Raw genomic sequence first — 26,722 nt, 5'->3', positions numbered from 1 at the left:
TGTTCTTGTATTAGAAGGTGCAATATTTTTATGTCGGTTTTTCACAAATTGATCTACAGTCAACGGAATCTCAATCAAATTTTCAGTTGACCTTTTTTGTAGAAATTAACTAGCTGATTCTAAAATTGGTAAGCAAATGTAAAAAACCTAAAACAGTCAAAGCTATTCTGAACAACAAAGTTAGAGGACTTAATACTACGTAATTTCAAGATTTATTATACAGCTACAGTAATCAAGATGATGCCATGTACAGACCAACAGATGAGAAAAGTCCAAAAATAAACTCATTCACTCAAAATGGATAATGGACCTATGTGTAAAACTAGAAATTTATTACAGGCTTAATTATAAGAGTTATGAAACTTTTAAAAGAAAACACAGGAGAAAATCTTAGTGATCCTAGATTTGGCAAAGATTTCATAAATAAGATACAAAAAGTCTAAGTTATAAAAGAAAAAAATTGACAAAATGGACCCAATCAAAATGTTATTTTTGCTATTCAAAAGAAAGAAATGTCACAGACTAAGAAAAAAAATTTGTGAAATATATGTCACAAAGTTCTTCTAAGAACAGAACACACAAAGAACTATTCCAACTCAAGTATGAGACAACCCAGTAAAAAACAGGCAAAAGATTTGAATGAAACACTTCACCAAAGAAGAAAGACATACGGATGCAAAAAAAAAAAAAAAAAATCACATACGTTGTTCTACATCCATTCACTAAGAAAATACATATTAAAACTACAATGTGATGCTGCTACACGTGTATTACAACAGATGAAATTTTAAAAAGCTGATTATACCAAGTGTTGGAGAATATGTGGAAGAACTGAGACACACACTATGGGACGAAATGTAAAATGGTACAAATACTTTGAAAAATGTTTTAGCAGCTTTTTAGAGTCAAACATAAACCTACTATATCACTTAGCCATTCTGTTCTGAAGAGAAAAACATATTCACACATGAATGGTATGTAAATGTAGCATTCATAAACAGAACACAAAAAGATTAAATTGCAAAATAAAATATTTGCTAAAAATAGATCTAATACAAATTTGATAACAAAAAACTGGAAAACAATCCATATGCTAATAAGAGGATGAATTAAAAAACTGTAATATATCCAAGCATATAAATTATATTTATAGTTACAAACCTAGATGAGATCAACAAGGGAGAAAAGGGGAAATGAAAGAAATCTGTGCCTTGTGGCATTCCAATATTAACAGGTTGGGGAGATGAGGAGGAAAACTGTGAAGGAGACAAAAAGTAACCAATGAAAAGGGAAGAAAGCCAGGAGACTTCAGAGACTGACAAACAAATGAAGAAAGTATTCAGTGAGAAAGGAGTGACTGACTGTCAAATATTTATGATAGGCAGAATCCCCTCTGAACTTAACATGACCAAGAAATGAAGTGCATTACTAACACAGGTACAGGTAATTTCTGTTCCTTTACAGAATGACTAGAGTGGAGTAGTGAAATACTTTCCTGAGTAGCAGTACAATATAATGGAAGAAACTCACAAAGACTTTTGAGTAAGACCAGTTAAACTCATATTCAACCACTTAATAGCCATGTTACTTTGGGCAAGTAGCCTAACTGTCAAGTCTCAGTTCCCTTATTTGTAAAATGTAGACAATGTCTTCACATGGGGTTTTCTGTGAGGATTTAGAATAAGTAAAACATCTAGCATAGGGCTTGGTAAATAATGTGCTCAATAAATAGAAGCATCATTATCATCATCACCATTGTCAAAATCATCATCCCTAAGACAGGATTTTTCAACCTTGGCACTAATGACATTTCTGACCAGGTAAGTCTTTGCTGTGAGACCTCTCTATGCAGTTTAAGATGCTAAGCGCTGTCCCTGGTCTTCCACTAGCCACAGTAGCACTCTCTTACTTCCTCTTAGTGTGACAACCAAAAATGTCTCTAGACATTGCTGAAAGTACCAGGAGTAGGGTAAAGGAGGGTAAACTGCCCTCACTTGAGAACCATGATCGTAAGATTTACAACGTAAGCTATATATGTATTACTAAGTTTTCAAATGAAACAGAATATAAGTCTTCCTTTGATGATTCAGAAAGAATTTTGGATTCTTATAAGCTTACCATTAATGAGTATTATCACCAAGATGCAAAAGATGTGAAAAAAAAAAGTATATCCTGTATTTCCAAAAAGTTGTCTGTGAATAACTCTTGATATTTTACCTTATATTTCTGTCTTTCTCCTAAAAGTTGTATGCAAAAATCAAAAAAAGGAACTGAGTTTATGATTGGACTCTAAATAAAAGTAAATTCATTGTATTTTTATTAAGGTTTTATTTCTTTTTTTTTTTTTGAGACAGAGTTTCACTCTTGCTACCCAGGCTGGAGTGCAATGGCGTGATCTCGGCTCACCGCAACCTCCGCCTCCCGGGTTCAGGCAATTCTCCTGCCTCAGCCTCCCAAGCAGCTGGGACTACAGGCACGTGCCACCATGCCCAGCTAATTTTTTGTATTTTTAGTAGAGACGGAGTTTCACCATCTTGCCCAGGATGGTCTCGATCTCTTGACCTCGTGATCCACCCGCCTCGGCCTCCCAAAGTGCTGGGATTACAGGCTTGAGCCACCGCGCCCGGCCTTAAGGTTTTATTTCTTAGCTTAGTGGCAGCTTCAGAAGAATTGTATAGGGAAGCAGTCACTACTTCCACTTCAGGAAAACAGGTAAAGGAGAGGATAAAAGGATTAAAAAAAAAAAAAAAAACACCAAAAGTACACTTGAAAACTATCATGTTACTACATAATAACAGACATATTGAGGGTATTCAGGTGGCAGAGGGTTGATGCTACAAAGGCCTGATAATAATCATAAGGAAGCCTAATACTCAAACACAACTAGAGTGGATTCAAGGGACATTCTCTGCTACACATCTGCGTAAAGGATTTCCTGTTGTTCCTTTGTGAACTGATAACATTGTTTCCTAATTACTTACACACACTTGAAGGTAAAATCTTGCTTTGTAAATTGTGATTTTCAAAGTTCGAAGGTGAATTTAGGAATGGAGTTGGAAAAAAAAAAAAAAAAAGAAAAAGAAACTGGTACCAGGTAAGTAGCAAGAACTGCACACCTGTCCCATTTTATTTGCACGCTAACAGGATGATAGAAAAGGAGACTGAAAAAATTGGAAAAGATATGGGAACTTGGAAGCTGACAGAATCTTTTGAAAACTTTCATCTTCAGAATCATCTATGAACAGAAGTCCTGATTCCCACAGTATGGAGAACGCTATATACCCAATAAAATCTCAAAAGAGCTGGTGGGCTCATGAGTCTATCTTGTTTTTTAAGACATTCTAGAATCCTAAGGAATTATGGTTATGTTAGCCAAATTCTACTGAAATTGTAAAATAAAAAAGCAGATAAAGAAATTATACAAAAAGGGCCCATGGGGAATGCATGTCAAGTAAATTGCTCTCCCAGTACATGAGAAATCTATATTCAAAAGACAGGTCATATTCTCTCAGAATTGTCTCCCTCTAGAAATTAAAATCACAGCAACATTAACTTAGTCATGAGTGCTTTGCAGAGCTATTTTCTATTTGCATATATTCATATTTGTTGAATGAGATATATAACTTAAAAATGAGTTTGAAAATAATTTATAACTATTTTTATTTCAGTGGTGTGAAGATAGTAGAGAATGAAAACTTGACTATAAACAAAAGACAGTAATGTGAGTGAGTGAAGCAGGCTAACATGAGCAGATAGAGGGTATATGCCCTATCTAAGGAAAACAGCAGTTACTCAGTTCCAGCTGCCTGGCATGTAGGAGTGCAAATCCAGGTATTGTCAATCTTCAAATTAAAAAAAAAAAAAAAAAAAAAAAAAAAAAAGAAGTCTAAAATACAAACATTGACACAAAGCTCCCAATTTATAATACTGGCAACTTATTCACATTACTTAAAATACTATGGGGGTCAAACAGTCTTGCTTACAAGATAGACAATATCCTTGGGCCAAAGGTTTGTGACCTCATGCGAAAAGCTCAAAATTGAAGTTACTGACATTTGAGAAAACACTAACAATTGTAAACTAATCTAAAAAGGAAGAAAAAACAATACATATAGACTTGATGGATTCTTCCTCTAAAATGTATTTTAAAATGCTGAAATATTTGTATGTATGTAAACACAACTAACCAACCCTTGGTTAGTATAATTCAAAACACAGGATAAAAAACAACAACAACAACAACAAAAAACACAGGATAGTGTGGCATGTTAACAGGTAAGTGGCAGAAGTAAGCCCCTGTGGACAAATATATTTGAATTAAACAAAGTTGAACAGGTTTCTTCACTGCAGGCTTTTCAGTATTTACTATACTGATGTAAATTTTATGAAGCTTCAGAGGGGATTATAATATTTATGTTTATTTAACTATAAACCTGTTTTAATACAGAGCACTCTCTAGAACTTCTGTGCTATACTATAAAGAATTCAGGTCTAATATCAGAAAAAGTTTAACTCAGTGTTTGCACTGGGCACAATCAAATAACTTAGCAAGAAGAGGAGTTAATACCTTTGATTTATTCTGTAGCTATATTGTATAAAATACCGTAGCTTATTGGTATATAATTAAAATTTACATTTTGAATTGAACTAGTAAAATATGGTCCTGTTCCAAGGATCAATGGTTCCTTCTGGCTTAATACTGTCAATTTTAAAAAGTGTTAGTGAGATATATGCTACTTCTTTTACGTTACAGTCATAAGACAGCACTTCTGAACTTTAATGAAGTATCCCCAAATTAGCTAAGCAATTAAGGTAATACACAAAGCTTTCAATGTAGCAGTAAATTAAGCTATAAACTACCACACTAAGATCTAAAAGTTGTGAACAAAAACTAGAACCATGAGAAATTATACCTATTATACGTGTAGGCAAAGGCATAAAACAAGTAAACCATCTTCCCTCATCATTAATCATTAGATTACAACCTTTAGAGTTAAGTTTTTTATAGCCTATAGTTTATAAACTATATTGTGTATTTATAACCTGTAAAAGTAAATGACCACTTATTGTAAGGTAAATGAAAAAACAAGATAAAAATGAAATGGCCCTTTGTTACCATGGTAAAAATGAATTTAAGATAGTTATGTAAAATAAAAACATGCCCTTTCTAAGTACTTACACAGATGCTCCTCAACTTAACAATGGGGTTATGTCCTGATAAACCCATTGTAAACTGAAAATATCATAGGTTGAAAATGCATTTAATATGTTTAACCTACTTTAAATGTGCCCAGAACACTTACATTAGTCTACAGCTAGACAAAATTTAACAAATCCTATTTTATAATAAAGTATTTGAAGTCTTGAAAATGGCCTATAGAAAAAAAGAAAAAAAGAAAAATAAAAGGAAAAGTATTAACTATCTCATGGAATTTGCTGAATACTGTACTGAAGGCGAAAAAACAAAATGGGGCCAGGCACGGTGGCTCACGCCTGTAATCCTAGCACTTTGGGAGGCTGAGGTAGGTGAATCACAAGGTCAGGAGTTCGAGACCAGTCTGGCCAACATGGTGAAACCCTGTCTCTACTAAAAATACAAAAATTAGCTGGGCATGGTGGCAGGCACCTGTAGTCCCAGCTACTCAGTAGGCTGAGGCAGGAGAAGTGCTTGAACCCAGGAGGCGGAGGTTGTAGTGAACCAATATCATGCCACTGCACTGCAGCCTGGGCGACAGAGTGAGACTCCGCTTCAAAACAAAAACAAAAACAAAAACAAAACAGAATGATTGTATGGTACTCGAAGCACAGTTTCTATTTCTACTGACTGCATATCACTTTCACACCATCCTGAGTTAAAAAATTGTGAAGTCGAAGCATCATCTAACTGTATAGCTCTGGATCGTTTTCAGGTCTGTTTATATGACTGGCATTTAAGTACGCATGCATAGATATATTTACTCTTAAAATGTATTTCTAATAGTACTTTTTCCAGAGGTATAAACAATATTTAAAAACATTTCTGGGCCTTCTCTTTGGAATTCTACTCTGTACTACACAACTTGTATTATGAATAGAAACTGCTGTATAAAAGGAGCTGTCCTAATAAAAACAGTCCTAACTCAGAGTGAAGAAATATCAAATAATCTTCTTTTATACTGGTAAACAGGTACACGTATACTTTTTAACATTTATCTGAATATTCTATAAACTAGTTATGTGAATTATATGATTTAATAAAGAACCCAGTCAGAAAAATAAAATTGGCCACAACTTATTAAATTGGAAATCTAAGAAATACTTTTTAAAAAAAGGAAGGAAAAAATGTATTAAAAAATAGTGTACTGGCTGGGTGCAGTGGCTCGCGCCTATAATCCCGGCACTTTGGGAGGCTGCAGCAGGTGGAGGTCAAGAGATAGAGACCATCCTGGCCAACATGGTGAAAACCCGTCTCTACTAAAAATACAAAAATTAGCTGGGTGTGGTAGTGCATGCCTGTAATCCCAGCTACTCAGGAGGCTGAGGCATAAGGTTGCAGTGAGCCAAGATCACACTTCTGCACTCCAGTCTGGTGACAGAGTGAGACTCTGTCTCAAAAAAGAAAAAAAAATTGTTCTTCTACTTACTCAATGATACCATATAAGTTACATCATCCCTGGGCTTCCATTTTCTCATCTTTAGAAAGGAGAAAAATACCACCTACCTTACTTGCTGCTATGAAGATTACATAAGATAAACATGACAGGACTCTATAAATTTTAAAGCTCTCTACAAATGTGATATAATAACAGTAGAAACAACTACTGTTTCTACAAATAGCTTGACAAGAGTCAAGGCACAATCCTCTGCTATCTTCTGATTTCAAAGAATTAATTCAAATGTTGTAAAAGGTAATGCTTCATACTTTAACAAGTCAGTTTCTTTGTTAGTATTTTTATTATATACAGGCAACTTTGTTTTGTACCATTTAAACACTGCTTTAGATAAGAATATTTCCCTTTTCATTTAAAAAAGCTAAGCACCTCAGGAAAACTGGTAAAACAAAACAAACCAAAAAAACTTGGTTACTTTAGTTATAAAGAAAACAGATTCAATGTTAAAAGTAAATGAAACTTGAAAGAGATCATCAGAGAGAAGAAAATAAAAAAAATATTAGTGAGTTCTAAGAGTTAACGTAAGAAATGTCAGTAATTAAAACATCATTACTGAACAAGCATTATTTTAAAGGGACAATATCAATATACATTCTCTGAATTAAAATTCCTTCCAGTTCTTATTGAATATAGGTAAAAAAAAATATGTATATGTATATGTATTCGAATATTACTTTTACAGGTTTTTATTTTTTTGATTTGTAGAGGCAGGGTTTTACTATGTTGTCCAGCCTGCAGTGCAGTCACTATTCACAAGTGCAGTCAGTCATTGCTCCATTGCTTACTACAGCCTTGAACTCCTGGGCTCAATTAATCCCCCCGCCTTTGCCTCCCAAAGTACTGGGATTAAGTACTGGGATTACAAGTGTCAGCCACCATGCCTGGCCAGAGAAAGCTTTAATTTTATTTAAAGGTGTGCTAGAATATTTTATGTGTTCAGGACAGTAAACAGATTTAGTAGCTGTAGAAATAACAGTAATGTGGCAAGGCATGATGGCTCATGCCTGTAATCACAGCACTTCGGGAGGCTGAGGTAGGCAGATCACGAGGTCAAGAGATCGAGATCATCCTGGCCAACATGGTAAAACCCTGTCTGTACCCAAAATACAAAAATTAGCTGGGCGTGGTGCCGGGTAGCTGTAATCCCAGGGTGAGGCAGAACTGCTTGAACCTGGGAGGCGGAGGTTGCACAGTGAGCCGAGATCACGCCACTGCACTCCAGCCTGGGCTACAGAGCGAGACTCAGTCTCAAAAAAAAAAAAACATAGTAATATAAGTTTATTAAACATTCCTCTTCAATTAAGGAATTTTTACCTAGTAAAACAAATTTCAGATTTTTTTTTATCAGCCAGAAGAAACAGTACTTGACAGTGTCCTTTTATATTATCAGAAACTATGCCTAAAAGCATCATGCATATGTAAATGCAATCTTTTACCTTCAACATCATCTGAAAAGGTAGACAAAATAAATAAATACAAAGCGGGTGATAAAGACAACAGTTTTTTAATGTAATAGTATATACAGTAAACTAGGAACTTAAAAATGTATAATAAGCAATATAATCCTTTGGAAGAAGAGACCCATATTTACTTTGGTCAAATATCTCAGATACACTAAAAGAGATATAGCATATGCTATATTTTTAGAACTGAGACAGATTTATCTAGAGGGTTGTAAAATAGTCCCAATGAGCTCTAAAATGTAGTTCATCATGTCAGCTAAGAAATCAGTTTGATGAAGCAATAAAAGCAAAGTATCAATAACAGAACTGAAGGACGTGTCTCAATGTCTATTTTTTTTTTTTTTAAGACAGAGTCTTGCTCTGTTGCCCAAGCTGGAGTGCAGTGGTGTGATCTCAGCTCACTGCAACCTCTGCTTCCCAGGTATAAGCAATTCTCCTGCCTCAGCCTCTCAAGTAGCTGGGATGACAGGTATGCGACACCATCCCCGACTAATTTTTGTACTTTTAGTAGAGACAGGATTTCTCCATGTTGGCCAGGCTGGTCTTGAACTCCTGACCTCAGGTGATTTGCTTGTCTTGGCCTTCTGAAGTACTGGGATTACACATGAGCCACCGTGACTGGCCAATGTCTACTTTTATTTTTTTTTTGAGACAGAGTCTCACTCTGTTGCCCAGGTTGGAGTGCAATGGCACAATCTCACTCCAACCTCCGCATCCCAGGTTCAAGCGATTCTCCTGCCTTAACTCCCGAGTAGCTAGGATTACAGATGTGTGCCACCATACCCAGCTAATTTTTGTATTTTTAGTAGAGACAAGGTTTGGCCAGGTTGGCCTGGAACTCCTGATTTCAAGTGATCCACCCGCCTCAGCCTCTCAAAGTGCTGGAATTACAGGTGTGAGCCACCATGCCCGGCCCAATGTCTAGTTTTTAACTGAGTCTTTCAGGATGACTAAATTTTCAGGAAAAAAGTCCTTAATAAAAGTGATTCTATTACTGTTTATCCAAACCATCATTTTTAGATGCTGAATTAAAGAGTCTAAAAACATGCAGAAAAACAAAACAGGTAGGCTCTAAACATGATTATAAATTTATAAAAAAGAAAACTACCTTACTAAAAATATTGTTACTATACATTTTTTTAAGAACAGAAAAATTACCCCAGGAAATTAACTAGAAAAAGAGCTAAGCCGGGCGCGGTGGCTCACGCCTGTAATCCCAGCACTTTGGGAGGCTGGGGCGGGTGGATCACGAGGTCAAGAGATCAAGACCATCCTGGTCAACATGGTGAAACCCCGTCTCTACTAAAAATACAAAAAATTAGCTGGGCATGGTGGCGCGTGCCTGTAGTCCCGGCTGAGGCAGGAGAATTGCCTGAACCCAGGAGGCGGAGGTTGCGGTGAGCCAAGATCGTGCCATTGCACTCCAGCCTGGGTAACAAGAGCGAAACTCCGTCGCAAAAAAAAAAAAAAAAAAAAAGAGCTAAATTTTTAATCTGAAACAACTAACAGGGATAAAAGAAAATAAATTCATTCTAAAAAATGTGTTTGAACAACTATGTTGCATCTAATTTTCTCGTTGTAGAAAAAACTAGGGAAAACAAGAATCTTTTTCTTCAAAGTACATTCTTATGTGTATTGCATCGATGTGTTGTCACATGACTGACCACCTCTTTTTCCATGGGTACCAAATTACATTTACTAAATATTTTTCAGCCTTAAGAAATTAATAAAGTTAAGCTATAGGACAGATATCATGGAGAAATTTGTAAAGAAAATTTTTTTAATGAGATGGGGTCTCACTTATGTTGCCCAGGCTGTTCTCGAACTCCTAGGTTCAAGCTACCCTTCCACCTCAGCCTCCTAAACTGCTGGGATTACAGACATGAGCCATAACACCGAGCCTAAATAACTAATTTTTAAAAAGGATATTTATGTCTAAAAAATTGTGACTATTCAACATGATACAGTTTCAGATGTTCTCAATACTAGTATCCTGTGAAGTTAATAATTGACATATATTCCTGCTCTATTTTTACTTTAATAAAATATAAGCAAGGTCACTATATATCTATACTTCTTTATTATTTGTCTGCTCAGAATTTTGAGAGATTACATAATTTCAATCTAAATTAGATTTATAAAATGCATGGATATATCCACTGTTCTGACTTTACAGAATAAAAACTTACTATGTCCTACTGTAACAGCCAATTTGATATGACAAATACATTCTTCAACAGAACAGAATTGTGAAATGTTACTGCATATGTTTTCCAATATGTAGAACAAAATGTATACAGGACAAAATGTATACAGGTTTCCAATCAAGCTTCACACAGTGACAATAAAGAAAAGACAGAGAACTTTATGTTGTGTGCAAGTATTTTAAAACAAAAAAGAAAATGAATGTGCAAAGAAATGTGTGGATTTCAAACCGATTCATGTCATTGTTCACCAAACAAACATAATGTAAAGAAAGTAAATCTAAATTTAATAACTGTTGCACTTTATAAATTAACATAAGTCCTATGTAAAAAGTTTTATTAGGAAAAAACCTCTAATTCTATACTCCTCACTAGATAATAATATATATTTTTAATCAATAGCCATACATAATTATTTAATCCAGAACTGGCTAATATGCATACTGCTTAACTAAAACCAAACACAAGAGGGCAAAAATATTACTTAAAAAGAAGAATCTTATTCTATTTCACTAAATGTTCCAAATCACACATGAAGCAATCATCCTAAAGATGCTTTTCTAGATCTAAGCCTATATGTTTATTAAATTTTTTAACAAAAAAATAAAAAACCTTATAAATTTAGAAAGTAAGTCCAACTTTAAAACCAACAAAATTAGAAGAGCTCAGTTAATGTTATGTACAGAAAACACAGTAAAAACAACTAGAAACTTACCTACTTCTTCTTCTTCATCATTAGATATTATATTATATAGTGTGTCCAAAGCATAACCTATTATTTCAGAATCCGAACTGGAAAAAAGAAATTATTATACTTATACACTGCTGATGAGAGTGTAAACTGTTATGACCATTTTTAGTTATTCAGCAATTTTAGAAAATTCCATTTCTAAAGGCCTACTCTAAGAAAATATCAGAGTGCAAACCGTAAAAAATGTGTAGAGTTTTAGTTCTAATTGTGAAAAATTAGAAGCAACCTAAATGCCCAGTGATAAAAAATACAGTATGGTAAATTCATACATAAAAGGCAGCAATTTAAAAAATGCATTTATTTTTACTTTGAACCCCGAGAAGCTGAAAATGTATTTCCAAAGAATATTTAGTGACATGTAATTAAAGAATTCTTGATATCATACCAAGTGGAAAAACATAAAAATTTATGTACAGTTATCCCATTTAGTAAAATATATATGTATACATGTTTATATCTATATTTTAAAATATTATAAATTTATAAAATAAGTACAACTTTAAAACCAGAAAAACTACCACAACTCAGTTAATTTCATGTGTGTCCATCTATGTTATATATATGTATATTTGTGTATACATATATAAAAATGTAATTGTTCATATCTAGAGGAACAAAGATTTAAAAATATAAAGAAAAGTAACTGTTATCTCTAGTTCGACTAGTAGAATGCTTCTCTTCTTTATATATTATTTTCTTAAAAAAAAAATCTTATGGTGGCCAGGCATGGTGGCTCACCCCTGTAATCCCAGCACTTTGAGGGGCTGAGGCAGGAGGATCACTTGAGGTCAGGAGTTCGAGACCATGCTGGCCAACATGGCAAAACCTCGTCTTTACTAAAAATAAAAAAATGAGCCGCGCATAGTTCCAGGTACCTATAAACCCAGATGCTTGGGAGGCTAAGGAAGGAGAATCGCTTGAACCTAGGAGGCAGAAGATGCAGTGAGCTGAGATCATGTCACAGCAGCACTCTAGCCTGCGTGACAAAGCAAGACTGTCTAAAAAAAAACAAAAACAAAACTTATGGTAAACACGTACTATTTATTAAATTAGAAAGTACAAAATTTTGTAGTCAATAAACAGACAAATTTTGAAATCATATAGAATGATGATAGCATTTAGAATGGAAAGCAAGAGTAAGATACAGATCTCAAAGACTCAGTGAATATGAAGAAGTGATCAGGAGTGATAAATGAAAACAAAGATGAGTTACGAAAGGGGGTTACCACCAGGGGATGCAAATATTAAATGAAATGTCATTTTAAAGCTATTATTTCTTATTTTGTTTTTCAGAAATGTTGAGGGTCATCTTTTAAGATACTATTGAGAAACTTAGAAAGAAGGAGACTTCTCCAACACAATAAAAGGCACCTATGAAAATCCCACAACTAATATATACAACAGTGGAAAATGAAATGCTTTCCCCATAAGATCAGGACAAACATAAGAGATGCACCCTCCTATCACCTCTATTCTAAATTGATCTTAAGGTTCTAGCTAGAGCAATATGTAAGAAAATGAAAGAAAGAAGCACCTATTCACAGATGACATAATCTTGTACAGAGAAAATCTTAAGGAATCCATTAAAAAACTATTGGAATTAATAAATTCAGCAAAGTAATAAGATACAAGCTAAATATTCAAGTATCATTTATATTTCTATATCCTAGCAATGAACAATCAGAAAATAAAATTTTAACACGATTTCATTTAAATAGCATTTAGGCATCATATTAAAATACTTGGCAGTAAATTTTACTAAAGAAGTTTAAGACTGGTACACTGAAAACTACAAAACATTGTTGAAAGAAATTACTTAAGGTCCAAATAAATAAAAAGATATACTGTGTTCATGAATAGGAAGAGAGTAATGTATCTCAACTTGAGTCACAGGTTTAACATAATCCCTATCAGGATCCTAGCTGCTGTTTTTGCAGAAATTGACAAGCTAATCATAAAAGTCATATGGAGATGCAAGAGATCCAAAATAGCCAAAACAATCTTGAAAAAGAAGAACAAAGCTGAAGAACTCACACTTCCCAATTTTAAAACTTACTAAAAAGTTATAGTAATAAAGACCATGTGGTACTGTGGTAGAGATAGACATGTAGATCAATAAAATGGTCTTGATCATCTAGAAATAAACACTAATGTTTATTTCAGTTAATTTTCAGCAAAAGTGCCAAGACCCTTGAATGAGGAAAGGACAGTCTCTTAAACAAATGGTTCTGGGTCAACTAGATATCAGCATACAGAAGAATGAAGTTGAGTCCCATTTCACACTATACATAAAAATTAACTCAAAATGGATGAAAGACCTAAATATAAGTAAGAGTTAAAGCTATAGAACTCTTAGAAGAAAATACAGGTGTAAATCTTTACAACCTGAGATTAGGCAACAGTTTCTTAGATATGACATAAAATGCACAAGCAACAAAAGATAAAACAGAGAAATTAAACTTTACCAAAATTAAAAAATGTTTGGCAGATGTGGTGGCTCACACCTGTCATCCCAGCACCTTGGGAAGACAAGATGGGTGGATCACTTGAGGTCAGGAGTTCGAGACCAGCCTGGCCAACATGGCGAAACCCTGTCTCTACCAAAAATACAAAAATGAGCTGTGCATACTGGCGCACACTTGTAATCCCAGCTACTTGGGAGGCTGAGGCACAAGAACTGCTTGAACTGGGGATGCAGACATTGTTGTGAGCTGAGATATACCTGATAAGAGATGTATCTAGAATGTATTTAACTCTACAATAAAAAAGACAAGTAGGACAGGTGTAGTGGCTCATACCTGTAATCCCAGCACTTTGGGAAGCCAACACAGGCTAATTGCTTGAGCTCAGGAGTTCGAGACCAGCCTTGCTAACATGGTGAAACCATGTCGTTACTAAAAATACAAAAATTAGCAGAGTATGTTGGTGCATGCCTGTGATCCCAGCTACTTGGGAGGCTGAGGTAGGAGAATCACTTGAACCTGAGAGGTGGAGGCTGTAGTGAGCTGAGATCATGCCACTGCACTCCAGCCTGTATGACAGAGCAAGATTCCATCTCAAAAAACAAACAAAAAACAAAAAGATAAATAACTCAATCAAAAATAAGTAAAGAATATGAATAGACATTTTTCCAAGTGGCCAATAACATGGAGAGATGGTCAACATCTTCAGTCATTAGGGAAATGCAAATCAAAACTACAATTAGAAAATGAGGCTGGGCGCAGTGGTTCACACCTATAATCCTAGCACTCTGAGAGGCCAAGGCGGGCAGATCACCTGAGGTCAGGAGTTTGAGACCAGCCTTGGCAATATGGTGAAACCCCGTCTCTACTAAAAATACAAAATTATCTGGGAATGGTGGCGCATGCCTGTAATCCAAGGTAATGGGGAGGCTGAGGCTGAATAATTGCTTGAACCTGGGAGGCGGAGGTTGCAGTGAGCCAAGATCGTGCCACTGCACTCCAGCCTGGGCAACAGAGTGAGACTCTGTCACACACTCACACAAAAACCAAGAAGAAAATGAAATTAAGAAATATCACTTTATACATACTAGGATGGTCACTTTTTAATAAAGGACAGTAGCAAGTGCTGGTAAGAATACAGACAAATTAGGACCTTCATACATTGTTGATAGAAATATAAAATGTTATAACCATTTTATACAAGTATTTATACTCTGTACTGAACAGAGTTTTGCAATTCCTTAAAAAGTTAAACAAGGCCGGGTGCGGTGGCTCATGCCTGTAATCCCAACACTTTGGGAAGCCAAGCCGGGCGGATCATGAGGTCAAGATATTGAAACCAACCTGGCCAACATGGTGAAACCTCTCTCTACTAAAAAATACAAAAATTAGCTGGGCATGGTAGCGTGCACCTATAGTCCCATCTACTTGGGAGGCTGAGGCAGGAGAATTGCTTGAACCTGGGAGGCGGAGGTTGCAGTGAGCCGAGATCATGCCACTGCACTCCACCCTGATGCCTAGCGACAGAGCAAGACTCTGTCTCAAAAAAAAAAGAAAAAGTTAAATAAACCTATCCCATGACCCAGCAATTGCACTGCCAGATACAGAACACAGAGAAATGAAACATATGTCCTTACAAGAATCAGTACATGAATGTTCACAGCAGCATTATTCATAATAGCGAAAAAGTGGAAATACCCTAAATGTCCAACAATTGATGAACAGATAAACAAAATGTGGTATAACTACACAAAAGATTATTCAGTCATAAAAAAGAATGATGTACTAATACATGCTACAACATGGATAAACCTTAAAATATTATGCCAAGTCAAAGAAGCCAGAAACAGAGGCCACATATGGTATAATTCCATCTATATGAAATGTCCAAAACAGTCAAATCTATAAAGGCAGAAAGTACATTAGTGACTGCCAAGTATTTGGGAGGGGGTGGGGGAGAATAGAAAATGACGGATAATGAATATGGGATTTCCTTTTGGCATGATGCAAATGTTCTGAAATTAGAGAGTGGTGATAGTTGTAAAATTTTATGAATACATTAAAACCAATAAAATGTATACTTCAAAAGAATGAACTTTATGATATATATATTATATTGCAATTTAAAAAATCTATTGAGGTATCATGGTTTGGAAACATCAGTGAGAGACAAGTTTTGGGCCCTGAGTATGGTAGTTAGGAGAATGAGCAGTCTCTCCTTGAGATGGTTATAGGGAGCTGGACATGGTGGCTAATGCCTGTGATCCCAGCACTTTGGGAGCCCAAGGCGAGTGGATCACCTGAGGTCAGGAATTCGAGACCAGCCTGACCAACATGGAGAAACCCCCGTCTCTACTAAAAATGAAAAATTAGCCAGGCGAGGTGGCACATGCCTGTAACCCTAGCTACTTGGGAGGCTGAGGCAGGAGAATTGCTGCAACCCAGGAGGCAGAGGTTGCGGTGAGCTGAGATTGCACCATTGCACTCCAGCCTGGGCAACAAGGGGGCAATTCCACCTCAAAAAAAAAAAAAAAAAAAGATGATTATAGGGAAGCAGACCCATGGCTGGATGGGGTTTCAGGTAATGTCAAGAGAGGGAACAAAACTTTGTTTGACACAACTGAGGATGAAGGGGCTTCAGGATTCTCAGCATTAGTTGTATATGCCAGGAGAAGCATCATGAAACAGTAATGAAGATGAGAATGTAGAGAGAGATGACTGTAGAATACAGACCTCTGCATTCTATTAAATTTAAAAGTCTTTAGAGAACACTCTGAAAACAGGAAAATAGATAAGTACCACAGGCAAATCGAAAGGAAATTTAACTCAAGATAGTGAATGAGACACAAGAAGGCTATTATAAGTTTTGTTATTATTGCCTAAGAGTTAAAACACTCAGGAGCCTCTGACATGATATGATTATTTGTTCACACATTCACAAGGCTATGTGGTATACTCTGCTTGTAACCATGATGCCTAACACAGTAAATGTGCAATAAATATTTTAAACCTATTACTCAACCTTAATCAAGAGTATCTACACACTCCTGCTGCATGGCAAAAATGACAATAAAGACTACTTTAGATAAGAGATGGATTCTAGTTTCCATATTGAGATATTAATCATTTCATCATTAACTTTATAAGACTCAGTAATAAAATGTGCCTGTGATTTAACACTCACGGAATAAAGAAGAAAGATTATAAATATGTGTAATCATCACACTAATCTGCTTCCTTTTTCCAGCTATTCTAAAGGCCACGCACATTCCCTGACTCATGGCTCCTTCTTTTTATTTTCAAAGCCAGCAAAGAACAGGTTGAGTCCTTTTTTTATCACTATACTCTGACCTCCTCTTCTGCATTCTTGTTCTACTTTTAAGGAACCTGTGATAACACTGGGTCTACCAGGGTAATCCAGGATAATCCTCTCATCTCAAAGTCCTTAACTTAATCACATCTGCTAAGTCTCTCTCACTATCTAAGGTAAAATTCATAGGTTTTGTTGATTAGGATGTAGATATCTTTGGGAGGCCATAATTCTCTCTACCACAGTTACCTACCATGATGCTAATAATACAGACAGTCCTGACACATCCAATTCACTTATTCAAATGCATTAGACTTACTAGCTTTGAAAAGGTAGTCAATTTGAGTTACAATGTCTGGGGAGAAGAAAAAAATGTCCTACCTGGTATGGACAAGCGGCTGGGCATAAGTGAAATATAACTGAAAAAGAGTCTATGAGGTTAGACGGGCAGTACTTAGATCTTTAAAAAGCTTATATTCTTTGCTTTGTTTGAGAAACATAAACTTCACACTTCACTGAACTGGTGAAATGCATGAAACAGGAGAATATCTGCATTTCAGAAAGATAATTCTTGCAATAAATAGACTGAATGGAAATATAAAGAGATAGGAGGAAAATAATACTTTGGAGATGGTGATTATTTTAAACTACGTCCAAAACTTTTCGATTCAGCTCCTTTCAAAAAGTGAAGCCTAATTCTCCTCTCCTTAAGTATAGGCTGTACTTACTAATCTGCTTCTAACAACTAGAATATGGTTGAATTGCCAGTACATGACTTTGGAGACTGAGTTATAAAAGGCATTGTTGCTTTTTATTTGTTCTCTCTCCAGGATAGTTTGCTCTGGGAGAGCAGCTGCCATATCATAAAGATGCTCAAACAGCCCTATCGAGAGAGCAAAATGGTAAGGAACTGAGGCCTCTTGCCAATAGCAATGTGAATAAGCCATCTAGGAATTGGATCCTCCAGCCCCCGTCAAACCTTCAGATGACTGCAGACCTGGCTGATGGCTTCATGGCAACCTCATGAGACTCTGAGCCCACTTAGCTAAGTTGCTCCTCAATTCCTGATCCACAGAAACTGTGAGATAATGAATATTTTCTTATTTGGAACCACTAAGTTTTGAAGTAATTTGCTATACAAGCCAAAAATAACCAACACAGAGGCTATGGAAATGATTTAAGTGATTGACACTGAGCCAGAACTAAGGCCAAAAAAGGAAATGGAAAGAAAATAATGGATTCTTGGGTTTTATGGCCTGTGTTGGCATGATGGCTTCAGGAAAGGGATGAGTTTCAGAATAATCCTTCAGTTTCTGGCTTGAATGGAAAGATGCTTGTGACTGAGATGAACTTAGGGTAAAAGCGGTTGAAGGGGGCAGGGAAAGCCTACAAGGAGGAGGACCAGAGATAAATTAACTTTGAACATTTTGAATTTGAGAGTTTATGAGATCTTGGTAAGGTTGAAATGTATAATGCACAGCTAAATCTTGTAAGACACATTCAACTGTAGTTAAGATCCGGAAGCAATCCATGCATAGTTAATTAAAACCAAAGATGGAGATAAAATCTCTTAAAAAGAAATTGAGGGTCAGGTGCGGTGGCTCACACCTGTAATCCCAGCACTTTGGGATGCTGAGGCAGGTGGATCACCTGAGGTCAGGAATTCGAGACCAGCCTGACCAACATGGAGAAACCCCATCTCTCCAAAACATACAAAAATAGCCGGGCGTGGTGGCACATGCCTGTAATCCCAGCTATTCAGGAGGCTGAGGCAAGAGAATCGCTTGAACCCAGGAGGTGGAGGTTGTGTTGAGCCGAGATCGCACCATTGCACTTCAGCCTGGGCAACAAGAGCGAAACTCTGTCTTCATTTAAAAAAAAAAAAAAAAAAAGAAATTCAAAGAGCTAAAAATAGGCTAAATGATGTTTCTTTTTATTTAAATTTATATTTATTTTTTATTTTTTTGAGACAAGGTCTCACTCTGCTGCCCAGGTTGGAGTGGTGTGATCATGACTCATTGCAACCTTGACCTCCTGGGCTCAAGTGATCCTCCTACCTCAGCCTGAGTAGCTGGGACTACAGGTATGTGAAACCACACCCAGCTAATTTTTATTTTTTTAATCTTTTCTGGTTTTTTTTTTTTTTTTTCTTTTTTTTTTTGAGAGAGAGTCTTGCTCTGTCACCCAGGCTGAAGCACAGTGGCGTGAACTTGGTTTACTGTAACCTCTGTGTCCCAGGTTCAAGTGATTTCTCCCATCTCAGCTTCCCAAGTAGCTGGGATTACAGGCTTGCGCCATCATACCTAGCTAATTTTTGTATTTTTAGCAGAGACCCCGTTTCACCATTTGGCCAGGCTGGTCTCAAACTCCTGACCTTGGGTGATCTGTTTGTCTCAGCTTCCCAAAGTGTTGGGATTGCAAATGTGAGCCACCATGCCTGGCCTAAGTTTTATTTTTTATGTTACCCAGACTAGTATTAAACTCTTGGGCTCAAGAAATCCTCCCACCTCAGCCTCCCAAGGTGCTGAAATTACAGGCTTGAGCCACCATACCTGGCAGTCTTTCTCTTAAGACGGGGTCATATTTAACAATTAACTCTTATCACTGCAACTTATTTCCCTTAAAAAAGCAAGTCTGAATATCCAAGTATGTATAATATATGTAAATGCATACTTGCCCAATGTAAATGAACATCACTTGTCCAATTCAAACCCAAAATCTCAAGCCTCTAATTAAGAGTTGCTTCATCCCATTTTTATATGTCTGTTCTAATGCTTAACACAGTAGCCTGCACCCAGTGTCCAATAAATATTTATCAAAATACCAACTAAGGTAAAAACTTAATAGCTTTTGTATGTTAACAACTTTTGGGGCTGGGTGCAATGGCTCACACCGGTAATTCCAGCACTTTGTGAGGCCAAGGTGGGCAGATCACTTGAGCCCTGGATTTCGAGACCAGCCTGGGCAACATGGCCAAAACCCATCTCTACCAAACAATACCAAAAAAAGCAACCTTTTGGAATAGTGATGCTGACTCTAAAACAAATTAAAAGTTCAAGAAAAATCAGGGAAAAAAAATCATTAAACAGAGACTCACCGATCTGTTTGTAAAACACGAATAAGATGGTCCATAGCTTGTATACCCACTTCCAAGCGATATTTCTGCACATAAAAAATAAAAATGTCAGTAAAGTAATTAATATCCAACTTAAGGAGCTTAAACTTTTATAAAGTTACAAACCTTAGATAATGATTTGAGAGCACGCACGGCATTTCTTCGATCATCCAATAAAGTAGATGAAGCTACTCTGTCACAAAGCTTTTGAATCTGTCGTGAAAAAATAAAATGCCATTAAAAGAATAAAAAAGAAACTGTGAAATTTTTATCCCCTAAATTTATGCCATGTAATTAAAAAAAAAAAAAAGCAGCATATGGGATCTAAGAAATGGCCTTTCAGAAATCTAACTATTCATTTAGGTTCTATTATAATCTCATTACAGAGATCAAATAGATTTTTTTTTTCCAGAGATTTAAAAAGTGGGAGGGGATGAAAGAGAAGTCAAATAAAATAAGTCATATAAATTGAGGAATTAAAAGAAATAATTGGTAAAATCAGAGTATTCTAATTAGGCCTATTATAACTGAACCAGGAGGGGAGCATAATCCAAAATGGTTATGATAGAAGACAGAAAGTTAAAATTTTAAAAATAATAATTCTTTACATTATAACTTATCCTAACATTTCAACCACATAGTTGAACAAGAAAAGGCAAACCTGTATATCAAAACTTTTAAGTGTGCCTCAAAATGTACAAGGATGAAATGCTTCATTATAAAATAATTTATAGAAACCAAAATTTAAACACTTTTAAAACGAATCTTGGAATATTATTAATAATAGGAAAAATCAGATAACTATCCAACATGAGAAGAAAGCCAGAACAACTGTAATACATTCTTTGATGGAATGCCATGTAGGTATTCAAAAGAATTAACCACTAATATGAAAATACCATGGTAGGTGGGACGTGGTGGCTCACGCCTGTAATCCCATTACTTTGAGAGGCCGAGGCGGGCGGATCACAAGGTCAGGAGGTCAAAACCAGCCCGGCCAAAATGGTGAAACCCCATCTCTACTAAAAATACAAAAAATCAGATAGGGATGGTGGTGCACACCTGTAGTCCCAGCTACTCAGGAGGCTGAGGCAGAAGAATCGCTTGAACCCGGAGGCGGAGGTTGCAGTGAGCCGAGATTGTGCCACTGTACTCCAGCCTGGGCAACAGAGACTCTGTTTCAAAAAAAAGAAAAAAGAAAATACCATGGTATAATAAATAAAGAGAAAAAAGGCAAGTTATAAAATTGTATTTAAATTATGAATTCAGTAAAACTGTGCATGTAAATTACATTAAAAAAGAATTTGGAAACCTAAAACTATAAAACTTCTACAAGAAAGCACAGGAGAAAATCCTTATGATCTTTATTTAGGCAAAGACTTTTCAGATGCCACATTCATAAAAGAAAAATGTGGCCGGGCGCGGTGGCTCATGCCTGTAATCCCAGCACTTTGGGAGGCCGAGGCGGGTGGATCACGAGGTCAAGAGATCGAGACCATACTGGTCAACACGGTGAAACCCCATCTCTACTAAAAACTACAAAAAATTAGCTGGGCATGGTGGCGCGTGCCTGTAAGCCCAGCTACTCAGGAGGCTGAGGCAGGAGAATTGCCTGAACCCAGGAGGCGGAGGTTGCGGTGAGCCGAGATCGCGCCATTGCACTCCAGCCTGGGTAATAAGAGCGAAACTCTGTCTCAAAAAAAAAAGAAAAATGTAATAAACTAGGTATTATCACTCCTGCTTTTTTTTTCTTTTTTTTTGGGAGATGGGGTCTTGCTCTGTCTTCTAGGTTAGAGTACAGTGGTGCAATCATGGCTCAAGGTAGCCTCAACCTCCTGTGCTCAAGCAATCCTCTCACCTCAGCCTCTCGAGTAGGTAGGCCCACAGACACACAACTACAATCACACCTGGCTAATTTTCTTGTAATTTTTAGAGACAGGGTCTAACTATGTTGCTCAGGTTGCTCTCAAACTCCTGGGCTCAAGAGATTTTTCTACATTGGCCTCCCAAAGTGCTGTGATTACAGGTGTGAGCCACCATCCCCAGCCCCACTTCTGCTCTTCAAAAGACTATGAAGAGACTGAAAAGGTAAACCACAGACTGTTGAAAATATATGGAAAGCATCTGATTAAGAACATAGTTTAAAAAACGCTTGGGTCCTTTCTAGCTTGGTCAATTAGTATTTTAACTTTTTTTCAAGACTATCATAGAATACCAAGTATTTTAACTGACTAAAGAATTTACTTGAGTTTGAGACCAGCTGGGCAACATAGTGAGACCCTGTCTCTACAAAAACTAAAATTAGCTGGGTGAGATGGTGTGAGCCAGCAGTCCTAGCTACTCAGCAGACTGAAGCAGGTGGATCCACCTGCTAAAGGTTACAGTGCACTATGATCACACCACTGCACTCCAGCCTGAGCAACAGATTGAGACTTTGTTTCTCCAAAAAATAAAAAAAGCAAGCAAGCAAGAAAGTGTAAGTTTATTACATTCTTTGAAGATTCTTTAAGATTTTGGCAATGCACATGTTTGCACCCTACATATCTGAATTAATGGTGTTCAAATACATATAGCGTTTCCCAAATTATGCTTTGCAGACTCCTAGTGTCCCAGAAGATATTAATAGATTCCCTACGATCACAGAATAAGTGGGAAACACAAGGTTATACAAAATTAACTCAGTTTGTGCACTGCAGGATTTCTAAGAGTCTTTACAACTGCTGATTTGCATTTCTTCATACAGCAGATATAGTAGCTTTACATTCTTTATTCATTCTAACTGTTCACATTTAAAAATCATTCCTGGAAAAATGTAATTTTCTCTTTATTAAATAACTGGTTGACACTTTTCCTAATATATACATATATATATATTTATGAATTAGAAAAACTACTTATTTATCTCTTAAAAACATGAACCTCATTACTCTCAGCTCTTAAAATTTCTTGAGTCAAAATAGTTTTCCTAAGTACGACTGCAATGCCTTTACTTAGGTCTTGTATATCTTTTGTTCATATTTTAAAGGTAGCTTATAGTTGATGCTATAAATGGGAAATGTTTTTTCTACACATTTTCTGCTGCTTCTTAGTCTTAGACCTCAAGTGCTGGTGCCAGATCTGGGATTCTTATCTACCTTGAGTAGTCCCAGTACCATGTAGGGCTTGAATTCAGCCTCAACCTTACTTTTGGTTGGTGTATAGAGGTACTTTTCTCAAAATATAAATTCCCATGTCTAGATGCTCTTCAATCATTCTTGCTAAATATAGAAATATTAAAAACTACAGCAAGGGGGAGGGGACAGGAGGATGGCAGAACAAGATAAAAAGCAGCATCTGGTCCCCTGGACCACCTGAGGAGCAGAACTACCTACTGTAGGGATTGCCTACTAGCTTGGACTTTTATTAGACAAAGACATACATTTGTATCTTGGTTAGACCTGTTTTCTGCCCTGTGTTACAGTGGCTGAACCAATGCCCAAACTAATAAACTCTTCCTTTCTTTTTTTTGAGACTGAGTCTCGCTCTGTTGCCTAGACTGTAATGCAGTGGTGCGATCTTAGCTCACTACAACCTCTGCCTCCCAGGTTCAAGCGATTCTCTTGCCTCAGCCTCCTGAGTAGCTGGATTACAAACATGTGCTACCACACCCAGCTAATTTTGGTATTTTTAGTAGAGGTAGGGTTTCACCATGTTGGCCAGGCTGGTCTTAAACTCCTGACCTCAAGTGATCCACTAATCTCAGCTTCTCATTGTGCTGGAATTACAGATGTGAGCCACTGTGCCCAGCTACAAATTAATAAACTCTTTATAATAAAGAAATGAAGGCTCAGAAACATATCAGTGCACCCCAAAAATACACTACCAGGGCCGGGCGCGGTGGCTCAAGCCTGTAAACCCAGCACTTTGGGAGGCCGAGGCGGGTGGATCACGAGGTCAAGAGATCGAGACCATCCTGGTCAACATGGTGAAACCCCGTCTCTACCAAAAATACAAAAAATTAGCTGGGCATGGTGGTGCGTGCCTGTAATCCCAGCTACTCAGGAGGCTGAGGCAGGAGAATTGCCTGAACCCAGGAGGCGGAGGTTGCGGTGAGCCGAGATCGCGCCATTGCACTCCAGCCTGGGTAACATGAGTGAAACTCCGTCTCAAAAAAAAAAAAAAAAATACACTACCAGTTTGGTAGCAGAATCTAGATCCTAACTGAATTATAGATGTCTCACTCCTAAGTCCATACTCTTTCTTCTATGTAGAGAAATATGAGTCAGAGTATCTGTTACAAACTACAGGAACTGCAAGATTTTTTTTTTTTTTTTTTTTTTTAGTAAATAAAGGGACATAGTAACATAGTCCCCGTAAATAGCACCACTTGCACAACTGTCTACCCAACACCCTGACAAGTCTTTGACTAAACTGCCCAGCCAGGGCAGTTCCTTGTTTTAAGGAAATGGAAGCCTTAATTTGGGAAAGTTATAATCAGAAACTACTAACTGCTACCAACAAGAAAAACATCAGTACTATTAAAAAAAAGAAACAAAGGGCCGGGCGCGGTGGCTCAAGCCTGTAATCCCAGCACTTTGGGAGGCCGAGGCGGGTGGATCACGAGGTCAAGAGATCGAGACCATCCTGGGCAACATGGTGAAACCCCGTCTCTACTAAAAATACAAAAAATTAGCTGGGCATGGTGGCACATGCCTGTAATCCCAGCTACTCAGGAGGCTGAGGCAGGAGAATTGCCTGAACCCAGGAGGCGGAGGCTGTGGTGAGCCGAGATCGCGCCATTGCACTCCAGCCTGGGCAACAAGAGCGAGACTCCGTCTCAAAAAAAAAAAAAAAAAAAAAAAAAGAAACAAAGAAAAATTGCAATAATTAATATACTCACTCTTTTAAGAATTAACCTGGGAAAGTGGAGAGATTAAAGATAGAACAGGTCTTTGTATCTACTAATGGGCTAGTATGAAAAAAATAAATAAGTAAAGATAGAACAGGTCAGCTTATTAATTACCATAACATGAAATAAAGTAAAGAAGGCAGTAATGTGAAGGCAATGGGCAGAAATCTGAAGGGATAAGCAAGAAGGTAAGGAAATAACTGAGAGAACTGAATTTAAGAGGCTTGGGGTCCTAAAGAATAAGACATCTGGAACAGTCACTGTTTGGAATTCAACTTATAGAAATTTGTCACACAGCAATACACACACAAAAACAGTAACAATCACTGCAGCAATAGAAACAAATCAGAAGTATCTTAAATGTCCATTCATAGCACCTTTCACTTTTCATTTTATATACTTACACAGCATTTCTTTAAACAAGCATGTATTCAAATATTACTTTTATAGTTAAAAAAAAAAAAAAGAACTGGGGCTGGGTGCGGTGGCTTATGCCTGTAATCTCAGCACTTTGGGATGCTGAGGGGGGCGGATCACCTAAGGTTAGGAGTCTGAGACCAGCTTACCCAACATGGTGAAACCCTGTCTCTACTAAAAATACAAAAATTAGCCAGGCACGGTGGTGGGCGCCTATAATCCCAGCTACTTGGGAATTTGAGGCACAAGAATCACTTGAACCTGAAAGGTGGAGGTTGCAGTGAACCAAGATCATGCCACTGCACTCCGGCCTAGTTGACAGGGTCTGTCTCAAAAAAAAAATTATAATCAAAAAACAGCAGTGAGTAAGCCAGCTGAAGTCTGATATCGTAAATGAGCAATCGTCCTTCTGTACCTCAGTATACACTCTAGGGTTTAGTAAAGTTAAAAGTCAAAGGAATAATATAGCCCGAAGAATTTAGTGCAGTAACCCTGAGGTTGGTGATTCATTCATTTGTTTACAAATACTAGAGTGCTGCCACTCTTATGAGGGGGCCAAGGTCCCTTGCAACCTGAAGCAGTGGTTTAGGATAAAGTCAGTTCAGAAATAGAGACTAAGCATTTAGAAACTTCCAAAGACACTGGATACTTTTATGGCTGGGATGGGTAAGGCTAACTAGAATGAAGAAAGAACAGCAGGAAAACTGACTCAATGAGTATGTTACCACCAGAAGGAAAAACCATTTAATTGTACTGTTAAAAGAGATGCTTATTCACTGTCCCAGATGGGATCCTGAGGTAGGCTTTGTTGTTGGAAACTCATTCTCTTGGAAACTGACCAAAGAAGCGGATTAGTAGTTTCAAGCAAAATTCATAAACTCACCAGTCATCTTAAGTCACAAACTCTTATCTTAGTTCTCAACACTCCTATTTACATGATGGGAAAGTTGGGAAGGATGTGAAGATTTAAATATCAAATTTTAAGGCCATATAGTGCCTTAATAATTAACTGTTTGCTGCTATTAGTGACTGAAAGAGTAAGTTACAACAAAGAAGAAATTAATCCAGTCTACTTTCATTAATAAGTCAGAAATATTTACCCCTAGGCCTTTTCACAACGTATTCTTTATCTTAGCATACTACCAAGGCACACATTTCAACCATTCTGTACTCCTGAAACAAGTAACTTTTCCAAAATTTCACCATCTGAATAATGTAAATACGGTCAGGATATATAAGATTACAGAATAGAAAAGCGTTAACAAGAAACAGATGCTTCAGTCTGTCTGTTTGAAACAAATCTCCAATACCTACTGTTAAAAACTTTTTTAAAGCAAATATGCATGCCCTACATAACATTCCAGTCAACAATGGACTACTGTGTATACGACCCTTGTCCCGTAAGATAATGGAAATCCAAAATTCCTATCACCTAGCGATGTCGCAGCCTTGGCACAACACA

At 36.9% G+C, this 26,722-nt stretch overlaps 1 protein-coding gene and 1 long non-coding RNA gene across 7 annotated transcripts in view; one reads left to right on the top strand and one right to left on the bottom strand.

Annotated features, from left to right (window-relative positions):
• The window catches only part of USO1 (USO1 vesicle transport factor), an 84,555-nt gene that overhangs the window by 41,405 nt on the left and 16,428 nt on the right, over positions 1-26,722 (bottom strand). For 3 of the 6 annotated variants that reach the window (XM_032261030.1, XM_032261032.1, XM_032261034.1), the window contains exons 2-5: positions 20,082-20,168; positions 19,938-20,002; positions 11,033-11,109; positions 8,087-8,098 (exon numbers count right to left, since the gene is read on the bottom strand). In XM_032261030.1, coding sequence (XP_032116921.1) covers positions 8,087-8,098; positions 11,033-11,109; positions 19,938-20,002; positions 20,082-20,168 — 241 coding nt within the window. The remainder of the gene's footprint in view (positions 1-8,086; positions 8,099-11,032; positions 11,110-19,937; positions 20,003-20,081; positions 20,169-26,722) is intronic. The other 3 variants (XM_032261033.1, XM_032261031.1, XM_032261035.1) reach the window with 2 other exon arrangements.
• On the top strand, positions 2,162-2,704 carry LOC116538596. The gene is made up of 2 exons (XR_004263701.1): positions 2,162-2,324; positions 2,635-2,704. It is a non-coding gene; the product is annotated as an uncharacterized LOC116538596 (long non-coding RNA).

Source organism: Sapajus apella, unplaced genomic scaffold (assembly GCF_009761245.1).
Source record: "Sapajus apella isolate SASKATOON/1434 unplaced genomic scaffold, GSC_monkey_1.0 scaffold121, whole genome shotgun sequence".
NCBI classification, from domain to species: Eukaryota; Metazoa; Chordata; class Mammalia; order Primates; family Cebidae; genus Sapajus; species Sapajus apella.
The sequence above is the reverse complement of the archived record's forward strand: the minus strand, read 5'-3'. Positions and strand labels throughout refer to the sequence as shown.